At 47.7% G+C, this 20,346-nt stretch overlaps 10 protein-coding genes; 8 read left to right on the top strand and 2 right to left on the bottom strand.

The window, feature by feature from the left end:
- Positions 1–55: 55 nt before the first annotated feature.
- CNAG_07473 (valine-tRNA ligase) lies at positions 56–4,222 on the top strand. XM_012191790.1 has 14 exons: positions 56–330; positions 384–548; positions 601–823; positions 875–1,121; positions 1,176–1,295; positions 1,352–1,774; positions 1,827–1,930; positions 1,982–2,063; positions 2,112–2,270; positions 2,327–2,497; positions 2,547–2,925; positions 2,977–3,134; positions 3,185–3,856; positions 3,928–4,222. The coding sequence occupies exons 1-14, from the start codon at positions 123–125 to the stop codon at positions 4,144–4,146; spliced, it is 3,330 nt and encodes a 1,109-aa protein (XP_012047180.1). The 5' UTR covers positions 56–122; the 3' UTR covers positions 4,147–4,222.
- Positions 4,223–4,419: 197 nt separating this feature from the next.
- On the top strand, positions 4,420–7,623 carry CNAG_03689 (zf-C3HC4 type zinc finger protein). XM_012191789.1 has 4 exons: positions 4,420–4,679; positions 4,742–5,491; positions 5,543–6,175; positions 6,224–7,623. The coding sequence occupies exons 2-4, from the start codon at positions 4,880–4,882 to the stop codon at positions 7,232–7,234; spliced, it is 2,256 nt and encodes a 751-aa protein (XP_012047179.1). The 5' UTR covers positions 4,420–4,679; positions 4,742–4,879; the 3' UTR covers positions 7,235–7,623.
- A 1,093-nt stretch (positions 7,624–8,716) lies between these two features.
- Positions 8,717–9,754, top strand: CNAG_03688 (hypothetical protein). XM_012192000.1 has 5 exons: positions 8,717–8,798; positions 8,847–8,913; positions 8,972–9,190; positions 9,274–9,472; positions 9,533–9,754. The coding sequence occupies exons 1-5, from the start codon at positions 8,790–8,792 to the stop codon at positions 9,600–9,602; spliced, it is 564 nt and encodes a 187-aa protein (XP_012047390.1). The 5' UTR covers positions 8,717–8,789; the 3' UTR covers positions 9,603–9,754.
- A 210-nt stretch (positions 9,755–9,964) lies between these two features.
- CNAG_03687 (hypothetical protein) lies at positions 9,965–11,653 on the top strand. The gene is made up of 4 exons (XM_012191999.1): positions 9,965–10,326; positions 10,395–10,823; positions 10,880–10,972; positions 11,023–11,653. Exons 1-4 carry the CDS (start codon positions 10,126–10,128, stop codon positions 11,575–11,577), a joined length of 1,278 nt encoding a protein of 425 aa, XP_012047389.1. The 5' UTR covers positions 9,965–10,125; the 3' UTR covers positions 11,578–11,653.
- On the bottom strand, positions 11,055–12,628 carry CNAG_03686 (UDP-N-acetylglucosamine transferase subunit ALG14). XM_012191788.1 has 5 exons: positions 12,355–12,628; positions 12,148–12,299; positions 11,874–12,086; positions 11,568–11,812; positions 11,055–11,410 (listed from the first exon to the last, which is right to left on the bottom strand). Exons 1-4 carry the CDS (start codon positions 12,512–12,514, stop codon positions 11,645–11,647), a joined length of 693 nt encoding a protein of 230 aa, XP_012047178.1. The 5' UTR covers positions 12,515–12,628; the 3' UTR covers positions 11,055–11,410; positions 11,568–11,644.
- Positions 12,629–12,760: 132 nt separating this feature from the next.
- Positions 12,761–14,447, top strand: CNAG_03685 (hypothetical protein). XM_012191998.1 has 2 exons: positions 12,761–12,979; positions 13,051–14,447. Exons 1-2 carry the CDS (start codon positions 12,907–12,909, stop codon positions 14,196–14,198), a joined length of 1,221 nt encoding a protein of 406 aa, XP_012047388.1. The 5' UTR covers positions 12,761–12,906; the 3' UTR covers positions 14,199–14,447.
- Positions 14,448–14,451: 4 nt separating this feature from the next.
- Positions 14,452–17,627, top strand: CNAG_03684 (ATP-binding cassette, subfamily B (MDR/TAP), member 10). XM_012191787.1 has 14 exons: positions 14,452–15,029; positions 15,085–15,162; positions 15,216–15,297; positions 15,348–15,399; positions 15,446–15,583; positions 15,637–16,001; positions 16,054–16,120; positions 16,175–16,230; positions 16,280–16,481; positions 16,536–16,627; positions 16,684–16,881; positions 16,936–17,028; positions 17,080–17,261; positions 17,315–17,627. The coding sequence occupies exons 1-14, from the start codon at positions 14,595–14,597 to the stop codon at positions 17,459–17,461; spliced, it is 2,187 nt and encodes a 728-aa protein (XP_012047177.1). The 5' UTR covers positions 14,452–14,594; the 3' UTR covers positions 17,462–17,627.
- A 287-nt stretch (positions 17,628–17,914) lies between these two features.
- On the top strand, positions 17,915–19,198 carry CNAG_03683 (short-chain dehydrogenase/reductase SDR). XM_012191997.1 has 5 exons: positions 17,915–18,284; positions 18,339–18,437; positions 18,499–18,595; positions 18,667–18,934; positions 18,988–19,198. Exons 1-5 carry the CDS (start codon positions 18,003–18,005, stop codon positions 19,019–19,021), a joined length of 780 nt encoding a protein of 259 aa, XP_012047387.1. The 5' UTR covers positions 17,915–18,002; the 3' UTR covers positions 19,022–19,198.
- An 80-nt stretch (positions 19,199–19,278) lies between these two features.
- Positions 19,279–20,211, top strand: CNAG_03682 (FK506-binding protein 1). XM_012191996.1 has 6 exons: positions 19,279–19,440; positions 19,537–19,597; positions 19,687–19,768; positions 19,819–19,901; positions 19,955–20,014; positions 20,067–20,211. Exons 1-6 carry the CDS (start codon positions 19,345–19,347, stop codon positions 20,087–20,089), a joined length of 405 nt encoding a protein of 134 aa, XP_012047386.1. The 5' UTR covers positions 19,279–19,344; the 3' UTR covers positions 20,090–20,211.
- The window catches only part of CNAG_03681 (peptidylprolyl isomerase domain and WD-repeat protein 1), a 2,791-nt gene continuing 2,627 nt past the window's right edge, over positions 20,183–20,346 (bottom strand). Inside the window, exon 13 of the mRNA XM_012191995.1 lies at positions 20,183–20,346. This exon is cut by the window's right edge and continues 50 nt beyond it. Coding sequence (XP_012047385.1) covers positions 20,279–20,346 — 68 coding nt within the window. The 3' untranslated portion in view covers positions 20,183–20,278.

The following is a 20,346-nucleotide window of genomic DNA, read 5'->3' as shown; positions in this document are numbered from 1 at the left end:
AATATGCTTAAATAAAACGTTAAGAGTCGTCCATCCGCTCCTGTTACACTTTTCTGTTTCGTGAACTGGCGCATCGTTTGGTTTGAATTTTGACTCTCACCTTGCCTTCTCGATAACGGTGTATGCTCCGCCACGCACTGAGATCAGTACACCGCATTTTTATCCCAAGTCCTATTGTATACCCACGCCTACAAAGAACGTACGCAACAATGTCTGCCGAAGAAACCAAGGTCCCTTCTCAAGAATCCTTGCCCGTAGAGGAGGCCAACCCCGCCGGCCCTCAACCAGCCGTCGCTATCGAGGGTACCGCCGAAAAATCGAAGAAAGGCGGTGAGTCACATTGATGTAGGTGTAAATGGTCACTGAATGTATTCATTGTATAGCCAAGAAGGAAGCCAAACGACTTGAAAAGCTCGCCAAAGCTGCCACCAAGACATCTGCTGCTCAGTCTCAGGCCCCGAAGAAGGAAAAAGCTGAGAAGAAGGAGAAGAAGGCTGAGGCCCCCGCTGAAGCTTGGGTTAACACGACTCCTAAGGGCGAGAAAAAAGGTCAGTGGTATTGTGTGATCGTGGCAATGTTCAAGCTAATGTAATTGATCAGATGTCTCTGGTAACTTCCCCTCTGGTTACGACCCTATTCAGGTCGAGGCTGCCCATTATGACTGGTGGAATGCCAAGGGATTTTTCAAGCCTCGTTACGGCGCCGATGGAAAGCCCTTGGACAAGGGAACTTTCTGTATCACTTTCCCTCCTCCCAATGTTACCGGTAATTTGCACATTGGTCATGCTTTGACCGTCTCCTTGCAGGACGCTTTAATCCGTTGGTGAGTATCCTGATGTTATCCATACAATAAGTTAACTTTTTTCTTTTTTAGGAAGAGAATGCAGGGTCAAACTGTCCTTTATCTCCCCGGATATGACCACGCCGGTATTGCTACACAAGCAGTCGTTGAGCAACGTCTTATGAAAACTGAAGGTCACTCTAGACATCACTACGGCCGAGAAAAATTCCTTGAGAAGGTTTGGGAATGGAAGGACCAATACCAGGGCAAGATTACCAACCAGATGACCCGTTTGGGTGGTTCTTTCGATTGGGACAAGGTGGCGTTCACCATGGACGACGTGAGTAATAAACAGCTGTTTCCAAAAGGACCAAACTGATAGAGTTTCTTCTAGAACTTGAGTACCGCCGTTAGAGAAGCATTCGTTCAAATGCACGAGAAAGGCCTGCTTTACAGGGCTAACCGATTGGTTAACTGGTGTGTTTACCTCAACACCTCTCTTTCCAACCTCGAGGTATGTTCTCTCTCCACATTAGTTTTAATCTTTTGCTAATTTACAATCCGTACTAGGTGGATCAACTTCATCTTACTGGCCGAACCCTTCTCAATGTCAAGGGCTACGATGTCAAAGAGCGTTTCGAATTCGGTGTCATCACTTCTTTCGCTTACCCCATCGAGGACTCTGACGAACGTATCATTGTCGCTACCACCCGTCCCGAAACTATGCTTGGTGATACCGCCATTGCTGTGCACCCTAATGACCCTCGCTACACTCATCTTCATGGCAAGTTTGCTGTTCACCCTTTCAACGGCAGAAGGATTCCCATCGTCACAGATGCCATTACTGTCGACATGGAGTTCGGTACAGGTGCTGTCAAGATCACCCCTGCTCACGACCCTAATGACTTTGAGTGCGGTATGAGGAACAACCTTGAATTCATCAGCCTGATGAACGATGACGGTACCTACAACGAGAATGCAGGGCCTTACCAGGTCAGTCGCTAATGTTATCGTAATTTGCTGGGTGTACTGATAGGGAAAATAGGGAATGAAACGATTCCACGTTCGAAACGCCATCGTCAAGGACCTTAAGGAGAAGGGCCTGTACGTCGAGCAGAAGGACAACGAAATGCAGATTCCTATCTGCTCGTGAGTGTTTGTTCTACAATTGCATCTGGGCTGTGGTTAATTGAGTATCAGTCGATCTGGCGACGTTGTCGAGCAAATCATCAAGCCTCAATGGTGGATCAGCTGCAAACCTCTTGCCGAGGATGCCCTCAAGGTGAATCGCTTGCTTTTGTGTGTTTCTTATCTAAACCAAACCCTATAGCGAACCCGTGCAGGCGAACTCGAGATCAAGCCCAAGACGTCTGCTGGCGATTGGGTCCGATGGATGGAGAACATGCAGGATTGGTGTATCTCCCGTCAGCTCTGGTGGGGTCACAGATGTCCTGCTTGGTTGCTCAAATTTGAGGGCGAGTCTCCCGACGTGCGCCTGGATTCTTCCTTCTTCTCGTTAGGAAAGCTGATGTCTTAACGTTATAGACTTCTGACGACAAGAACTGGATCGTTGCACGAACTGAGGAAGAGGCTCAAGAAAAGGCGAAGGCCCGTGCCAACGGCAAGAGCTTTACTTTGGAGCAAGACGATGACGTGCTTGACACCTGGTTCTCTTCCGGTCTTTGGCCTTTCTCCACTATGGGCTGGCCCAACAAGGTACGTTGATCCAGGCTTAGGAGAAGATGATGACTAACGTAAATAAAAGACACCCGACATGGAGCATTTCTACCCCAACTCTATCCTCGAAACCGGATGGGACATTCTCTTCTTCTGGGTTGCGCGTATGGTCTTCTTCGGTAACACCCTTACCGACGTCATGCCCTTCAAGGAAGTGTACTGCCACCCCATGGTCCGAGATGCGTATGGCCGAAAGATGTCCAAGTCTTTAGGCAACGTCATTGACCCTCTGGACGTGATCACTGGCCAAAAGCTGGAGAAGCTGCACAACGACTTGAGAATGGGTAATCTTCCAGAGAAGGAGATTTTGAAGGCTGAGGAAGGCCAAAAGAAATTGTACCCCAAAGGCATTCCCCAATGTGGTACCGACGCCTTGAGGTTTACTTTATGTAACTACACGTCTGGTGGTAAGTTTGCACTTCCTTCTCCATGTGAATCATTGCCGACATAGCTACTAGGCCGAGACATCAACATGGACATTGGTCGTGTGGAAGGTTACAGAAAGTTCTGCAACAAGCTCTGGAACGCTACCAAGTTCTGCCTCTTCCGAATGGATCTTGTCGACTTGCAGGGTGCCAGGCAGACAAGTGCTTTTGTCCCTAATGCTTCCCACTTAGTGAGTTTCTGTCAATCATTTTCTGTAAAATACACTGAGACAATCAATAGCCCACTGGCAAGGAAGGTCTCGTCGAAAAATGGCTCTTCCACAAGCTCAACCTCGCCAGTGCCGCTGTTTCTGACGCTCTTGAAAACCGGGACTTCTCAGAAGCGTCTACCGTCGCCTACCAATACTTCCTCAACGACCTCTGTGACGTCTATATCGAGGCTACCAAGCCCATCTTCGAGGCCAACTCTGATCCCGCTGCTAAGCTCTCCGCCCAAAACACTCTCTACACATGTTTGGAAGCTGGTCTCAAGTTGTTACACCCCTTCATGCCTTATGTGACTGAAGACTTGTGGCAGCGTTTGCCTAGGAGGGAAGGTGACTCTTGTGAAACCATCATGTTGGCTCCTTTCCCCGAGAAAATTCCAGAACAAGAGTTCCCCACAGAAGCTGCTAGCTTTGACCTCGTTGTTGACTGTATCAAGTCTGCTCGTTCGGTTATTGGTCTTTACAATCTCCCCACCAACGGCAAGACTCTCGAAGACAAGATCACTGTGATCATTCAGGCCCGTAACGGCGAGCAACTCGAGTTGTTGAAGTCTGTGGAGACTGTGATTGTTGGTTTGACAAAAGGTTGCGGAAAGGTTGAGTGGATTCAGGAGGACAGTGAGATTCCTCGAGGCTGTGGTACTGAAGTCGTTACTACCGACATCAGTGTACACATTCCTGTCCAGGTACGTCATCTTTCAGTCATAGAATCAACTGGGTCGATGTCTCGCTGACACCTTTTTGTTCCTTTTCGCAGGGCAAGGTCGACGCTGCATCTGAAATTGACAAGCTCGAGAAGAAGTCCATTGTCGTTGAGGGGCAGAAGGCCAAGCTGCAAAAGGTCATTCAACAACCCAACTATGAGAAGACTGTCAAGGAAGACGTGAGGCAGCAGAATGACGAAAAGATGGAAAAGATCGAGGTTGAGATCGAAGCGCTTAGGATGGCCATTGAGAGGTTCAAGGGTCTTTTGTAGATAGGTTAGAGCTCGGAGGAGTGTGAGATGCACAAGACCGTTTTCAAATACAACTGTTTGCATTTTATACGCGCAATATGCCAGATGTCGAGTAGTCTACGTACGTAGTAAGTCGTTATCGTTTTACCTTGACACCCTTCCCTGCGTTTTGCGTTTTGCGTGGAATGATCCGCGCGCCTATCCCATATAAAGGGTGTTATTCGCGCGCCTGTCTGCTTTAAGGTTGTTCTTCTCAGGGTCGTCATGAGCAACGTCACCGGGTTGTAGTTAGCGCGCATAGTGAGAGGAAATGAAAGGGCGAGGGGTGATTCATCTCACGCTCGTCGCTCATTCTTAGATCCTTTGCCCGGCTATGACTATACTTAGCTCTCCGGCGTAGCTTGCATACTTTTCCTGTACACAGTTGACTGGATTCTTCGTCAGTTTCTCGATCTTCTTCCTTCCTTCCTCTGCTTCCATCCTCGCCACCCACACACTCGTGAACGAGCCTGCGACGCCCTCGGCCACACAGCAATTCACGGACAATCTGCCTCGTGAGTAGCTGTAATTGTAACAAATCCGGTCGCCTGTCACTCAAGCTTTGTCTATCTTGCAGAGTCCTCCAACGGTAGGAGCACACCTGTTCCACCTTCGCTCTGGCATTTTTAGAGGTCCGTGCTTTTGATCAGCGGCCATTCCCCAGAATAGCTTGAGCTAGTCCAAGCAATCCTTCTCCTATCATTCCCCATATACCATGGGCAACGCACCCTCCTCGCATGCGATCCCTCCCCCATCCTCGTCCACCAACACCGCCTCTATCTCGGAGCGAGAAAGAGCATCGTCTTCAGCCCAACCCGTCAACACCTCGACCGCGGGGAGAATACAGCGCCCTTCAGTCAGCTTTCATTCTGGTCTTACTCCCCCCACTTCTCCACCCTCACCTCCTCCTCCATCCACCCCACCCCTATTGCCCTATGCAGGCCATCTCTCGCCGCAAAACCCCCATTGTCTCACCCATCCTCAGGCACACGACTACTCCAAATCTGTTGTCACTAGACTAATCCTAGACGGAAAACTGGCCCCCTTCTATCGCGGATTGGAAGATTTTGAGGAAGATTGGACAGAAGAGGACATCGGCCGTATACTGACGGAAACGAGAGAGAAAGACTATGCCGAAGGTGTAGCGAATAGCTATACCGAGCGGTCGAAAGAAGAGAGAGAAGGCGGTTCCAGTATCGGAAACGTGACCAAGAAAATTGGAATTCACAAGAGCAAAGAATTGAGGAGAGAAGGAGAAAAGGACGAAAGGGAGAGGAGAGAGCGAAGAGCTTATCTCAACGCTGTAGAATGTCCTATTTGTTTCCTTGTGAGTGCAATTTTACCCCTATTTTTTCTGTTTGCTGATTCTTGGTTACAGAGCTACCCTCCCAATATTAACACTTCCCGGTGCTGTCAACAACCTGTTTGCACGGAATGTTTTGTTCAGATCAAACGTTCCGAGCCCACAATAACGCATCTCGAGTCTGAACCTGCTTGCTGTCCGTTCTGCGTAGAGACCGATTTTGGAGTCATTTATGAGCGACCTCCTACCCCCATGTCAAGTCTATCCAGTACTGCTTTAGCTACTTCGCCGGCCGTAGCAGGCACCTCAAGCTTCGGTCAGGCGTTCAGCGTGGGTTCTGATGCCGAACTAGCCGTTGGGCCGGGCATGAACCCCATCCAAAAAGAGACTATTAGGAGGAAGAGCGTTAGCTCTAAGGCTAAGGAAGTTGTGACCATTGACGAGATTAGACCTGATTGGGAACAGAAGTTGAACAGTGTTAAAGCCGCAGCGGCTAGACGGGCGTCAAGGAGAATTATCATGCGTCAAGTCGGTGACAGACTTGTTCCGATTGGGTATACTTCGTCACGGGCGCCTGGTACTGCTGATTTCAGCATGTCTGTGCCTCAGATCCAGAATGGTGCTCAGAGTGGAGCCGATGAGAGCGGGTCTAACCCCCGTAGATTGTCAAGGCGACGTGGATCCAATAGGGAAAGGGAGATAGAAGAGGCAAGTCATTCCTTTGCCGGTTTCTGAGAAGATGCTGACAATCAGTAGCTGATGATTATGGAGGCCATGCGACTCTCTCTCCTCGATCATGAAGAACATCAGCGAAGGCAAGCTAATGACTGTCACAATAACTCTACCACTTCCGGTGTTGCTCCTTCCACCCCTCCTTCTGGCACTGCTGCCAATGCCAGTACCGCTGTACAGAGCCCTGGCCCACCTCCTGGGCCTAGCACAGGAGCGGCGTTCGCTGCGACAGTCCCATCTACATCATCATCCACTGAGTCTCCCCGTCGATTATCGGGGCAATCCGACAAGAATGACAAGCAATCAGGTGCTTCTAAACTACTTTCCAAGTTCAGTAATGTCCGCGCGAGAGCCAACTCAGCGGCATCATCAAAAGGACACGGAAGTGGCGATTTCAAAAACACATTTGGGAGAACAAGGGACAATTCTGGTAGTATACAGACTTTAAATCCTTCACCGGCTTTGGTTACCCCTTCTGCTTCTGTTTCGGCTTCCAACTCGGCGGGTAGTTCCGCCGTACCTAGTCCAATTCCCTCAATCAGCCCCTTGACTACGAGCCATACCCAGCCCCAGAACAAAACATCTGTTCCTGCTCATTCCAGTGGTCTAAGTCCGACAATATCAACGCCTGCGGCCCCGATAACGACGCTTGCTAGTCCTGGTGCATCGGGGCAAAATGCTGGTGAGGCTGATCTGTTGGATGGTTGTGGACCGATAACACAGGCGGATGCACCGGTTGGGTTACTCCATTTAAGTGCCGACATGCCAACTCTTACTCCCGATGACCCAAATGACCGTGTTGCTCCATCTGCAGCCACGGCTTCCACGGACGTGGTACTTTCCGAAAGTGATCTTGGGACTACTCTCTCAAACTCGGGTACCGCACCGCGTCCATCAACTCTATCAGCCTCTTCTGCCCCGACATCTCGAGCGGGAATGCACAGATCACATTCATGCATTACAGAAGTGACCGAGCCAGAGGCGGAAGGAAATGGCCCAGGGTACGCCCATTTAGACAGTGACGAAGAGAGATAGGAAGTGGCCTACGTTTAGACTATGTGGGGATATTTGAGCCCATGGGAGATGTTGAGGTGGGACTTTTGAGAGGAATGTTGTTTATGTTTTGATATGGGAAGAGAGGCCCTTGCTATTTGTGAACCGGTTCTTTTTCTTGTGCTTTTCGGGATCTGGCTTGTTTCTCATAGATGTGTCCTTTATATGTCATTTGTCTCTTTGTTCTGGTGTCTTGCATTCCATGGTTGCAATTGTAACAGTAATATAGTAAACAATCGAGTATATATCAATGGTCAATAGTATGCAGATATAAATCATGTTAACCTCCTTTCAGTGCGGGGATCAATAAATCATTGATGTAGCAACTTAAATGTATACATTTGAGTCCCTTTTTATGCGATAAATTTGACGGCAGTGAAAGATATTGGACCACGAAACATCAGTATTTGAAACTATCCCCAGCCTTGTTCAGTAAAGGTCACCATAAATGACCTTGTCCACCTGGTTGTCTGCCTCTCCTTCTCCTTGGCCCTTCTTTCTGCTGCTTTCGGAAGCTTCACTTCGCAATCAAGCTTCGGCTTAAAGAAAAAAGCCGCCGACACTCTATAAGTAGATAATAGTTGTATGAGCCGGTGTAGGGTAAGATGGCAGAGCCCCTTTTGTCCAAATCTGTCACATTTCGCTAATGTTCACGATTACACAGTCGGGGACTGGGGTTAGCGGGGATTTGGCCGGATGCCAATAGGACTTGGAGTGAGTTTAGGATAGGGGTCTGCATGGAGGAGACTGCGTCGGAAGCAATGAAAAATACAAGAAGAAAAAAAAATGACGATGAAGAGGAAAGAAGACATGGTGATCTGATTTACGTGAGACAACCGTAATCTTTGTGCTCTCCACATTAAGTACTATCCTCATCGGTTAGGGCAGAAATTACAAGTGAAGCTGATATGGCAAGTTTTGACAGGATACTTATCTCTCACTGTGTCGCTTTTCTCAAGCCAGATTGCCGTCTCCTCAGCTCTCTTCTTCCGCCCTACGGAAGAAAATTTGTTCCAACTCGAGAGTTTGCTCCACGTCGTCATCACTGGGAAGATCTTGATGTATATGAAGATAGAAAAACCGAATATATCTCGTTCTCCTGCTATGGGAGAAGAAGATATGGGTGTGAAGGCCCGAAGAATGTAGGGATCCGAGTCAATCATAGGTTTAGAGTTGCTGAGCTATTCATGTGTATGACTGTCTCGCTGACTGTCAGTGTCGGAGCACAAAGTCTACTACAATCAGTTATTAGCGGAATAAGATAGGGTGACGCTCTATTATTGTTGTAGGACGGTGCTTCGTCGTTCATGATGAGCGAGATGGCTGGCATGACGGACTCGACTTCCTTTTATTATCGCAGCTGCATCTAAATAATGAAAAGCCTTTAATCGGCTAACTCCGGCTGTAATTACCGGGATGGCATCAAATCGTTGACGTCATGTGGTCTTCCCTCCGCACCATCATCGCACGTCGTGGCCCTTTCCTTTGGATGTTTGCAACTACTCTTCTTTTCCAGCCAGAATAAGAACAGCATATCATGGAAGGAGTGAGCTCATCTATGGCTATGGCACATCTGAAAGCTGACATCAAGCAGCAAATTGACAACGCGAAGAAGTTCCTCAACAGCGAGCAGGGCCAAGGGTTGAAGCAGCAGCTCTTCGGTACGTGCGCTGTACTTGGCATGCCTTTCCTACCTCATATACTCACCCATGGACACAGGTGGTGGAGACTCAAACACCCAGCAAGACAATGGGCCCACTAAGGATATCCAGGGTAATCAAGGAGCTCCTGGTCAATTTGGCCAACAAGGCCAGTACGGCGCAGTCACCGGTAGTGGCTTTGGTGGAGGCTTGGCCAAGGATGCTCAAGGCCAGCCTCTTCAGGGGGGTAAACAGGGACAGAAAGACAGCCCATATGAGGGAATGGATAATGATGATAGTGCGTACAAGCGCACTTGATTAGATATCTTGCGCAAATGGCCTTTGGTTGTATATAGATGCAGTCATTGATAAATGTTGTAGCTACTGCCAGTGGTGGTTACGGCAGAAATGCCCAAGGTGGCGCTTTTTCAAGGCAGAATCAGATGGGTACCGACCACCTTAACCATTTGAATCCTGGGGGAGTGTACGATGGGGATGATGGTCGCGAGGGGTACAAGACCGGCTACAGCACTCCAGGATATAGGAAAGAGGACGAGACTGAAGAGCAGCTTCGACAGTCGTGAGTTGTTTCATTATGTAAATGATTTATTGGGACCATACTTGCTTACAATGGGTTTAGCAATCGTAATGTGTACGGCCAACAGTCTGATGACCGGGGAAGCAAAGACAATGATTACCACGAGATTTAGTGAAGAGTTGTAATGATGGCAGATGTTCCGTTAATTTGTAGTGTCACATAACCAGTAGTCTCTTCGAGGCATGTATCCAAAAGCATAATAGCTTAGTGGATGAGAGGGCTCGGCAAATTGATGGACTGCTTGTAGAGGACAGTATCGCGTACCCAATAATAATCCGTCCTCCATTGATGGGTGTCCATGACGATGTCGACGACAGCTGCACAAAGGCTAGCAAGCAAGCAAGAAAGGTGGTGGTTAGATATTAATGAATGAGAGTAACAGGCGGAAGTCGCCGCAAAGTCACCGCAGCAGCATGCAGCATCAGCAGTAGTTACTACCGACCGTCGTCAACAATGTCCCATGCCGCATGAAGCAAGTAAAGCAATTTCCGCCAGCAACTTCTCTGATCAGTAACTCATCAAAACCTCTACAGTTGGCACATTTCTTCTATCGCCCATTAGCCTCTCCGCAACCTAATCCTCGTCATGGTGCTCAGTAGTCGCCGAACAGTATAAAGCTGTCAAAACTGGTCAAGATGTCGCTTCCCGCTCCAGGAAGCCCTGGCTTCAGCGCCCTCCTATTTCGCCATGTTCTTGATCATCCAGCCCTCAAGGATTGGGCTGTCAACCCTTCGCTTTTCTCCACAATCCTTTTGACCCTCATAGCGAAGAATGGGGGCCTAATCATTGACATCGATGACTATAAGAATGATAAGATTGTGGGAGTGGTACGAGCAGTATGTAGCACCCCAGCGGATAAGATAGGCTTGAGGCTGATCAGAGCTCATATCATCTCCTCACTTAGATGATGGAGTCTATCTTCGGTTTGTCCGTCGGCCATCTGTCCCTCAGCAGCTCTACGTACACCGAAGAGTTACCATGGAAACTATTTCGATCAAGCTCCGCCTGCATTTCTCAATTTTCAACCCATGCACCTGAGTCTACCAAAAGGCCAAAGCATGATCTCTATTCAAACATGGAAAACAAAAGGGATATTTACCATCATTTGGACAAGGATTGCATCATAATCCCACAAGTCTTAGTATTGACAGGTCTAGAAAGCACTGCGAGCACAGTTCAAATGAAGCTGTGCGAGTACTTGACTAAAAAAAGGATAGAAATTCATGCCGGCCAAGGGAACGGTACACTTGAGGATGAGGTGGTGAGGTTGTGTGATTTCAATCCCATAGTAATTTGGATCAGACGAAATGGTGCAGATGTGCCATGGTGGGTTGTATGTCATTTCCCACATTTTCATGATAGTGTTTGAACGCTCAGTGGATGACCTAGATTGACCACTTTATGTGCGTCACAAGCATCCAATCTTCAGAGATTAGCTTGCCGCCGAGTAATATTGATTTGGGAGCTATTATACCTCAGTCTGTAGGTAAAGAGGGTCGACTTAGAACTTTTATTGACAAACTGTTTCTCAGTATCTGGTAACATTGTCATTACTCCTTCCATACACCCATATACATCCGCCTCTTGCAATCCACATATCGAATCTCTTTTCAGCTATAACATGCCACCCTAGCCTCCATTCTGCCATCACCCAACGAGCAGTCAGAGCTTTCCCAGAATACGTTAGAGCTCATCGCCTCTTAGTTGGAGATTTTGCTCTTCCCGATGGGTTCGAGATACGGCTACAGGAAGAACAAGATGGCCGAGCGCGGGCAATGAAGGACCGACGGGGGACGGGAGGTGGTGTAGGTGGAGTACATACATGGAATGTACTTGCGGGGGAGGAGCCTGATATAAATGATTTGGGGGGGGACTGTGGTCGAGGAGAGGAAGAGCTGGAGGATTGGTACGCAACGCCATCTAATGTTCAGGGCGTGTGGAAGGTTTGCATGACCCATAGAGTCCGGAAGCGGCAGGATCGGGAGCAAATCATGTGGTTGATGAAAGGGTCAGCTTCTGGAGGTATGAAAAAAAGCAGGGGCAGAGGAGTGGGCAAGATTCTAGATGAGATACTGACGACAGTGTAGAGTAAAGTAATTGTTGTAAATCTCTTGTCGACGATCTGAATATTATAGAGTATATGCATTATACTAATCACACTAAAAGCCCCTTGTATATGACATTATCGCCGTCATTAGCATCGGGCCATTGGACTAAAAAACGATCTACAAGCGGTCTGATCATCTTCCCACTTAAGGACAGGCTTTTAACCCTAGCGAATGATTCTACGTAAATGATACGAGTATACTCTAAACCTAGTATCTATCAAATGGGCGATTTTTCAGTTATAGGCCTTATAGGAGCGTTAGAACGGAACACGCACCCGACGAATATATGATACTAGGACTAAAACAACACATGTACCTGGACCATTGACGATCAGAAGGTCAACGAATGGCCGTCGTGGGTTTTTCAATAGAGGGATTAGAAAGAGCTTTAGAGTTGCAATGTAGAGTGTCTTCAAAACTGAAAACATTGTTGATAATAGTGGTTGGCCTACACGACGAGCCCGTGGGAGGCTTAATAAATAGTACGCCTTTCAATAATCAGTCAGTTACAATCTTGGCTCAGACTTTGAGCGTTGATCTGAAGCTTACTTTGGATGATATCAAACCTCCCTTGCTCGACTCAATGTCTGAGACCGCTCTCAACGATAGATCATCACCATGGCAGTAGATGTACGTTCTAGGCTGGTATCTTTCATAATCCAATGTCGATAGCAAAGTCTTCATCTCACTAGTATGACCGCCTGTAGGCAATTGCTCATTAATGATCTAATTTTTAAAATCTATCTGAATGCTCACCAGACCCTAGAAAAACGCCCAAGGAACATTTGGCATTGTTGGGTCGATATGGCGCTCTCGAGGTCTTTGAAGGTTGTAAAAAGATAAGATAAAGCAAAATGGCCAATACTGAATAAACGAAGGCAAGTATCGACCAGACAATATACAGACCAAGGGACATGGCAAGTAGTATGATGCTGTAGCTTAAACACTCTACTACTACTGCTGTCTCTTTGTGACTGTGCTCTATTTACGGAAAGTTGTTATTATATTTTATCACTCGCCGCGCAAGCAAATGATGATGGAAGTTATTGATTGACCAAGAAGTATATTTGTTTCGCTGGCAGTGCGGTACATCATGACGTCATCAGTGAAATCTCTTATACATCTGCTGTGATGATCTTTGTTCCGTACGGTCCGTCTGTTCCATGATCTGCAGTTGCAACTTTGTTGTGGCAGTATTCAAGCTTTATATTTATTGCATTCTTTTCTCATTTTGTTCATCCTAGCCCACTTGACGACGCGTGACCGGGGAACACATTCGACCTATCGACATATCATTCGGATTGAGCTATGGCAGTCGTTCTGCGTTCAAATACAGACCTCGTCTATCTCCCGGATCATGGCTTCGTCGGCGAAGAAGGCGGTAAGTATTATAGATGTTATGATGCATCCGGTTCTACTGGTAATGAGGGTGATGTTGACTCTCAGTTGTAGCTTTCAGGATTCTCCCACAAATCACCCGTCAGATTCACCGTCTAAATGTGTCCCACAACCCCCTCGGCTCTTCAGGGGCTCTTATTCTCTTCAAAGGTCTTTCTGCTTTGAGATCCAAACACTCAGCCCCTGAGGTAGGAATGGGGATATGGGGTCTTCATGAAGTCAACTTGGCAGCTACAGGCGTCGATGATGAGGCGTTGGATGGAATTTTATCATACGCCAAAAAGGATGGTTTGTTACGTCAAGTGTACCTCCAAGGCAATGATGTGCGCTTGCTGGAAAGTGTCGAATCCATCGCCTTATCCCTCAACATGTCTCATGTCGAGATGATCAGCTTAACAAATAATTCGTTACTAGATTCAGACGGACTGCAAAGGTTCCTGCGCAACCTTAACTCCCCACATCTTCGGGAACTGCATCTCGCAGCTTGCGGTTTGACTCCCGAAGCGGCCCCTGCTATCGCTGAATTCATAAGATCACCTCGGTCTAGAAGCCTTGAGTGCTTACTTTTGAATGGTAATCAGCTAGGTGGGACAGGTGTCACCCAAATCGTGGATGCAGTTGAAGAGGACAACCGATCTTTAATGATGGTTGGGTTACTTGCCAATCACCACTCCGAGGCTCGAGTAGACGATGGAGATGTCCGTGAGCTCCCCGGACTGGTGACAGCGAACCAGAAAGAAGGAGAGCAACTTGAATATCAAGTGCACCGAAGACTTCCGGCCCTGTTAGATCGCAACCGGATTTTGACTAGACGCGTCAGAACGGCTGCATCCCGAGCAATAAGCCCTGCACGGATTATTCTCAATGCCCTTCCTCCATCCAATGAAGCGACGGCGCAGCGGGTGATCTCCGACATCTCTTCCGGAACCTCCGCATACAACCCCTTCAGGCTTCTCGATCTTCCTGGAGAAGTCATACATCTCATAGTTCGGCATGCGTCAGGGGATCCTAGAGCCTTGAGCGAAGGGCAATTTACACGAATAAAACAGGAGGCTGTCAACCGGTCAGCTCTGAAGGCATGGTCTCGCAAAAGGATAGAACTTCTAAAAGGAAAGAATATTATGGAGGAGAAAGACGCCATTGTAGAGCTTAAAGAACTATGGCTCAGGGCGGGCAAATGGGATAAGTGGGAGAGGGAATAACTTGTCAAAATCAGGGAAAAGCATGGTGTATTTTATTCTAGAAAATGTTCATTTTAACCGCAGTGGTTGTAAGAGGCAATCATGGACGTTCTATCATTTCGACTCCCATGTGCAGTATTAAATATCTGCATTGTTCTTAGTGGAACGATGTAGCAAATGACGGAGCACACGGCATGAATATGATGTACAGATACTATGGCGCCCGTGGTAAGGGGATTCAATTTTGTCAACATTTCAATTACTGATGACGCGCCCGCGATCCCCCCGTCGATTTCTTGCCTTGCTCTGTCTTCTTTCCGATTGTGTTTTTCGTCAACAAATCCTCTTCACCCCATTCAAGACCTCATCCTTCCACCACAGTATTGGGAGCCCCATAGGGCGATTTCATAAGCAGCTATGCTTGTGACCACCGTCGGATTCCAAGTGCAGCTTCGCCAGCAGCTATTCGCCACGGCTGTCAGATTACGGCCGATAGGGGGTTCGCGATACTTGGACGTCTTGCCAACGCAATCGCGACTGCTGCTGCGACCGCGACCCGGCCTTTGTCGTCCACTGACCACTCGTCCATCTCAACCATCGATACAACAATCCCGATCTGACAAGTCTGTCTATTCAGCGCAACCCGAATTAGCAGAGGTCGACACCACCGCCCCTGAGCTGTCTGCGAAACGCCAGTCTTTAATATCTCGCTTGACATCCAAAGTATCCCTTCAGTCTGCCAAGAGGACAAGCTCGGAGAACGGAGAAAGTGAAACAGGGGCGAGCAGTGTAAGGAAACTTGTTTCTTTGGCAAGACCTGAGTCCAGACATCTTGCCATCGCTGTCGGCTTGGTAAGTCCAGTCAATATTTACAAAAGTCGGTGATGTTGCTTAAAGCTACACCCAGTTGCTTGTATCAAGTTCTGTTTCTATGCTTGTGCCATTAACAATTGGGAAACTTATAGATTTTTTCTCGACTAACTCAGTGAGTGCAATGCAAACAAACGAGCAAATGGAACAATGCTAATGTTGCAATAGTCAACTTTCCTGGGCCTTTCGTTCCCTGTTGCGGCAGGACTGCTTGCTGCAACTTTCTGCGTTGGCGCGGCTGCGAATGCCGGTACGTGTCGCTGCCAACTTCTCGCTGCATTACTGAATTGCAGATTATAGGCCGTGCTATAATTATGCGTATCTGCGGTCAAAGGATCATCGCTCGGGTTAGGTAAGCGTTCCGTTGATGGACTTCATAACTCACTGTGCTATCATAGAAATCAAGCTTATCACTCCACATTGCGTCAAGAACCTGAATTCGCTGACCGATCTGCTGGCGATATCGTCTCCCGTCTGAGTGTTGACGCCAATATCCTGGGAGACAGTGTTACGAGTAACTTGTCAGATGGTTTGAGGTATGTGGGCTTGCTACCCTTTCATTCCAATCTGCTTATGTGTTCCATACCAGAGCTTTGATCTCAGCTACTGTTGGGGTGGCTGCCATGTTCTGGATTTCCGCAAAATTGACCCTTGTGATGCTCTGTGTCGTTCCCCCGGTATCATTAGGTGCAGTCTTCTACGGTCGCTACCTCCGGAAATTGTCCAACTTAACTCAAGAGGCTGTTGGAGACATGTCCAAAGTAGCTGAAGAAAAGCTCAATGCTTTCAAGACTGTTGCTGCTTACAACTCTCAGTCTTTAGAAGCTAATCTATTCAGCCAGAAGGTGGACCAAGTTTTTCAGCTCGCAAAGAAGGAGGCCTACATGACAGGTATCTTTTGGGGTGCAAGCGGGTTGACTGGGAACTTGGCTATGTTGTGTTTGCTAGGCTATGGTAAGCGTCTCCATTTTCAGACGTGATTATCCCAAGACTGAAGATGCGAAAGGTGGCCATTTGGTCGCCACCCAGGAAATCACTGTCGGTGACCTTACTTCACTTTTAATGTATAGCGCGTAAGTGAGGTTCAATTTAGGCGAAATGCTCGTGCTAATGGTATGACTGGGTAGCTATGTCGGCGGTTCCGTCTCTGGAATGACAGGTTTTTTCACTGGTCTCATGAGAGGTAAGCCCATTTTAACGTAAGTTGGTTATGCTGAACTTCCTACCATTAGGTGTTGGCGCTGGTGGTCGTGTATTCTGGCTCCTCGATCGTCAATCTCATATTCCCCTTGAGGCAGGGGTCAAATTGTCTGCTGCCCGCAATGGTCCTATTGTCTTTGAGAACGTGAGATTCCGATATCCATCAAGGAAGGAGGTCGAGGTCCTGAAGGGTATCAATATGACTATCGAGCCTGGTATGAGCGTTGCGTTGGTGTGAGTGTGATCATCACGAACGCGTGAGGTTTGGTCAATCTGACACGCATATAGTGGTTCAAGTGGGAGCGGAAAGAGCTCTATCCAAGCGTTGCTTAGTCGTTTCTACGACCCTGAAGAGGGCAAAATTACATTCGACGGCACAGGTGAGGCATTCTACTTAAAAACGTAGTAGCTGTGCTCTAACGACTCATTTCTCCAGACATCCGTGAATTTACCCCTGAATCATGGCGGTCTCGAATTGGTGTCGTCTTTCAGGACCCCATTCTCTTTGCAGGGACGGTACATGACAACATTGCATATGGGTCACCCGATATCACGCGTGAGGACGTGGAAGAAGCAGCGAGGGCGGCAAACTGCGATTTCATCTGGGACTTGCCCGATGGCTTTGATACCATGAGTAGGTTAAAGCCTTACTTTCGATGCGCAGAACAAATACTCATTCATGGGTTAGTCGGCAAGGCGAGTTTGAGTGGCGGACAGCGACAAAGAATCAGTATTGCTCGTGCACTAGTTAGAAATCCCTCGATCCTGCTTCTGGATGAAGGTGAGTCATGTCATTTCCTGCGATTGCATATGCTCATCAAGTATCGTCTAGCCACCTCCGCACTCGATTCAACTTCAGAAAATGCCGTCAACGCCGCGATTGATGATATCATTCATAAGCGCAACATCACTGTCGTCCTTGCTGCCCACAGGTTGTCAAGTATTGCTATGGCCGAGAGGGTCGTGGTTTTGGAGAACGGTGTAGTGTCTGAGGCTGGCCGGTACGATGTTCTGGTAAGTTCTCTTGAATCAAGGAAATACGAGTACTTATTCAGTACGCCATGCAGTCAAAGAGGGAGGGCAGCAGATTCAGGACCCTTATGGCCGCCCAACTCTTGGTGGAGAAGAATTCTGGAATCGAAGATGGTGCGCCCGAAGAAGTGGGAGAGGGAAATAAAAGGGCGCTGGAAGAGGCGCGGATTATTGAGAAGTAAAAGTAAAATGGTCGGTGCTTGAAGTGGGATCTAGCAAGTTTTTCTGGATAGTAGTAACTATCATAGAGCATATGCATACCAAGCGAAATCAGCATATAATATCTGCCCAGAAACGCAAGCAACGCACCAACTGCAAGTAACGGCCCCTTATATATGCACAATGTTTAACACTCAACAACATGGTCTATGTCCGCTCACCGCTACGGGGGAACCTCATTAAATTTATAGTTCATCGTCAGCAGATGGATGACTGATCATGACGGAGGAGCTCGAACGAAAGAAGAGGTCCGGTGTGCACCTCGGGGGCAAAAGCAAAGTTTACGTACGTTTTGAAGACCGTCGTTTGCCGGAAAAGGTTTGTAGATCTAATTTTCCCACGGCGTCCAGAGCACTGAGTTCTCATCCGGTGGATCGGGCCGACGACGACAGCTTTCGCATCAGATAAGAGCAGCATTATTATCGGAAAGGTCTGCGCCCGTACTTGTATAATTTAACTCGCTCGACCTATCAACTATCTACACATCCAATTATAGGATCCATAATGCCTTCACAGAGAGTAATCCTCGTTACTGGTGCCTCTGGGGGCATTGGTCGTGCTTCGTCTATCGCGCTCTCCAACACTTTCCCTTCAACTGCCCAACCTGAACAGCTTGTTCTTGTTCTCGTCGGCCGAAGGCAAGCAGAACTTGAGGAGACGGGAAGGCAATGTAGGGATGGGACATTGATAGAAGTGGCCACTGGAGATGCTAGTAATGAGGAGGATGTAAAGAGGATTTTTGAAACAGTGAAATCCAAATATGGTCGACTTGACGTCTTATTCAACGTAAGTGTGGTAAATCATCATGGTAAAGAACAGCAGCTGATCCGGATGATGAAGAATGCCGGTATCAACGACAAATCACCAGGAGAGTTTGAAGACCAGGATATGGACGTGTTCCGAAGAGTATTGGACATCAATATCATGTCTGCTGTCCTGGTGAGTGCTATGTTTTTTTATCAAACTCTTAGAAGATAAGACTGATCTTTCATGTGTGTAGTTCACAAAACACGCATTCCATCTCATGAAGGCCCAAGAACCTCAAGGTGGTAGAATTATCAACAATGGTAGCATTTCTGCTACAAGTCCCCGACCCAGTGAGTTGGCAACATTTTGACAGTAAACCCTCCTGCAACCCCTTTGATTGACAGTCTATACTATGCGACAGACAATACTGCTTATACACTTTCTAAACACGCCATCCATGGCCTTACTCGCTCAACATCCCTTGATGGGCGGAAATACCATATCACATGCACTGAGTTGGACATCGGCAACGCTGCTACCGATTTAGGGTCACACGTCACGGCTGGATCACTTCAGGCAGACGGCACGAAGAGAGTTGAGCCCGTGATGCACGTGAACAATGTGGCTAAAACAGTAGCATTCATTGCCAGCCTTCCCGCAGAGGCAGACATATTAAGCTTGGAAATCATGTGAGTAGCATTGTTTCAAATAACGAGTTGCGACTAATCAACCATACCTTTAGTGCGTCTGGTATGCCTTATGTTGGACGAGGTTAAACGGCAGGTTGCGGCCAGTGGTGGAAGTCTGTTGTCTACCCGTACTTCTATGTATATGATAGTTCTTTTTCATGCAAAGGTACCATCATTCGTCGTCGTAGGGCGTCGATTCTTCCCAAATACTTGAACTTAAGTTGTAACACAGGTCATCGAGTAGAGAATTTATGGATCAAAAAGGTTCCGCTGGAAAGTGCCACAGTCACGAGCCCTGAAACTCCGCCTCCACCGGTTGTCACCACCGTTCCAAGGACCCCCAACTTGTCCGTCACCCCTTTCCGGAGCGGAGGACCTGCAATACTTTCCATTCTTCTTTCTTCTTCTTCATGTTCAGATCTATCCTCACCACCTCTCGCCCCCTCGTTAGACAGCCTCTCCGTCAATTTACTACAACAGCTATCAAAATGGGTGTTACTGTTGAGGTTGGTATCTTCTGCTTTCTCCTAGTGACCGATCGGTCCGGAGTGCATCTGAGCGTCAGTGCTGATATGTTGACTGATTTTTCTTGCCTTCAACAGAACATTTCCGCCGGTGACGGCAAGACCTTCCCCCAGCCTGGAGACAATGTTACTATCCACTGTGGGTTGTCCTTAAACTCCGCTTCCTGTGCATCTCGAGATGAGAACTTGCAACACTGACATGATGGCGACCTTTTGCTATGTAAATAGACGTTGGTACCCTTCTTGACGGTTCCAAGTTTGACTCTTCCCGAGACCGTGGAACGCCCTTCGTCTGCCGAATTGGCCAAGGGTAAGTATTTCCGAAGGTGCGCATATTTCATAGCTGATACTGTTTCGTAGCCAAGTTATCAGGGGTTGGGACGAGGGTGTTCCTCAGCTCTCCGTAGGCCAGAAGGCTAACCTCATCTGTACCCCTGACTATGGTATGCGAAGTTTCTTTCGTTGCAACAAATTAAACCTGACATCTATCAATTAGCCTACGGTGCGCGAGGTTTCCCCCCTGTTATTCCTCCCAACTCCACCCTCAAGTTCGAGGGTAAGTTTGCTCTTCGTCGACACTACGTACCTGACACTGATTTTTATTACAGTTGAGCTCCTCAAGGTCAACTAAAATTTATTGCGTAAATTAGTAGATGGTCTTAAAAGTTAGGAAATCTGAATGATAGTGAAAGAAGAATTAAGTAGACGATGATATGAACGGTGTGGCGAATGCTTCTAAACGTTTCAAAATTGCATTGCTGCTGAGCCAGTATATAATCAACAAGCTTTTCAGCATCATTCATTCGGCTTTAAAAGTCGTTCACTCCACAGTGATACTACTAATGGATATATCTTCGAATGGTCTGTCATTTTTGTCCGTCTTCGCAT

Source organism: Cryptococcus neoformans, chromosome 2, assembly GCF_000149245.1.
Source record: "Cryptococcus neoformans var. grubii H99 chromosome 2, complete sequence".
Taxonomy (NCBI): Eukaryota; Fungi; Basidiomycota; class Tremellomycetes; order Tremellales; family Cryptococcaceae; genus Cryptococcus; species Cryptococcus neoformans.
The sequence above is the reverse complement of the archived record's forward strand: the minus strand, read 5'-3'. Positions and strand labels throughout refer to the sequence as shown.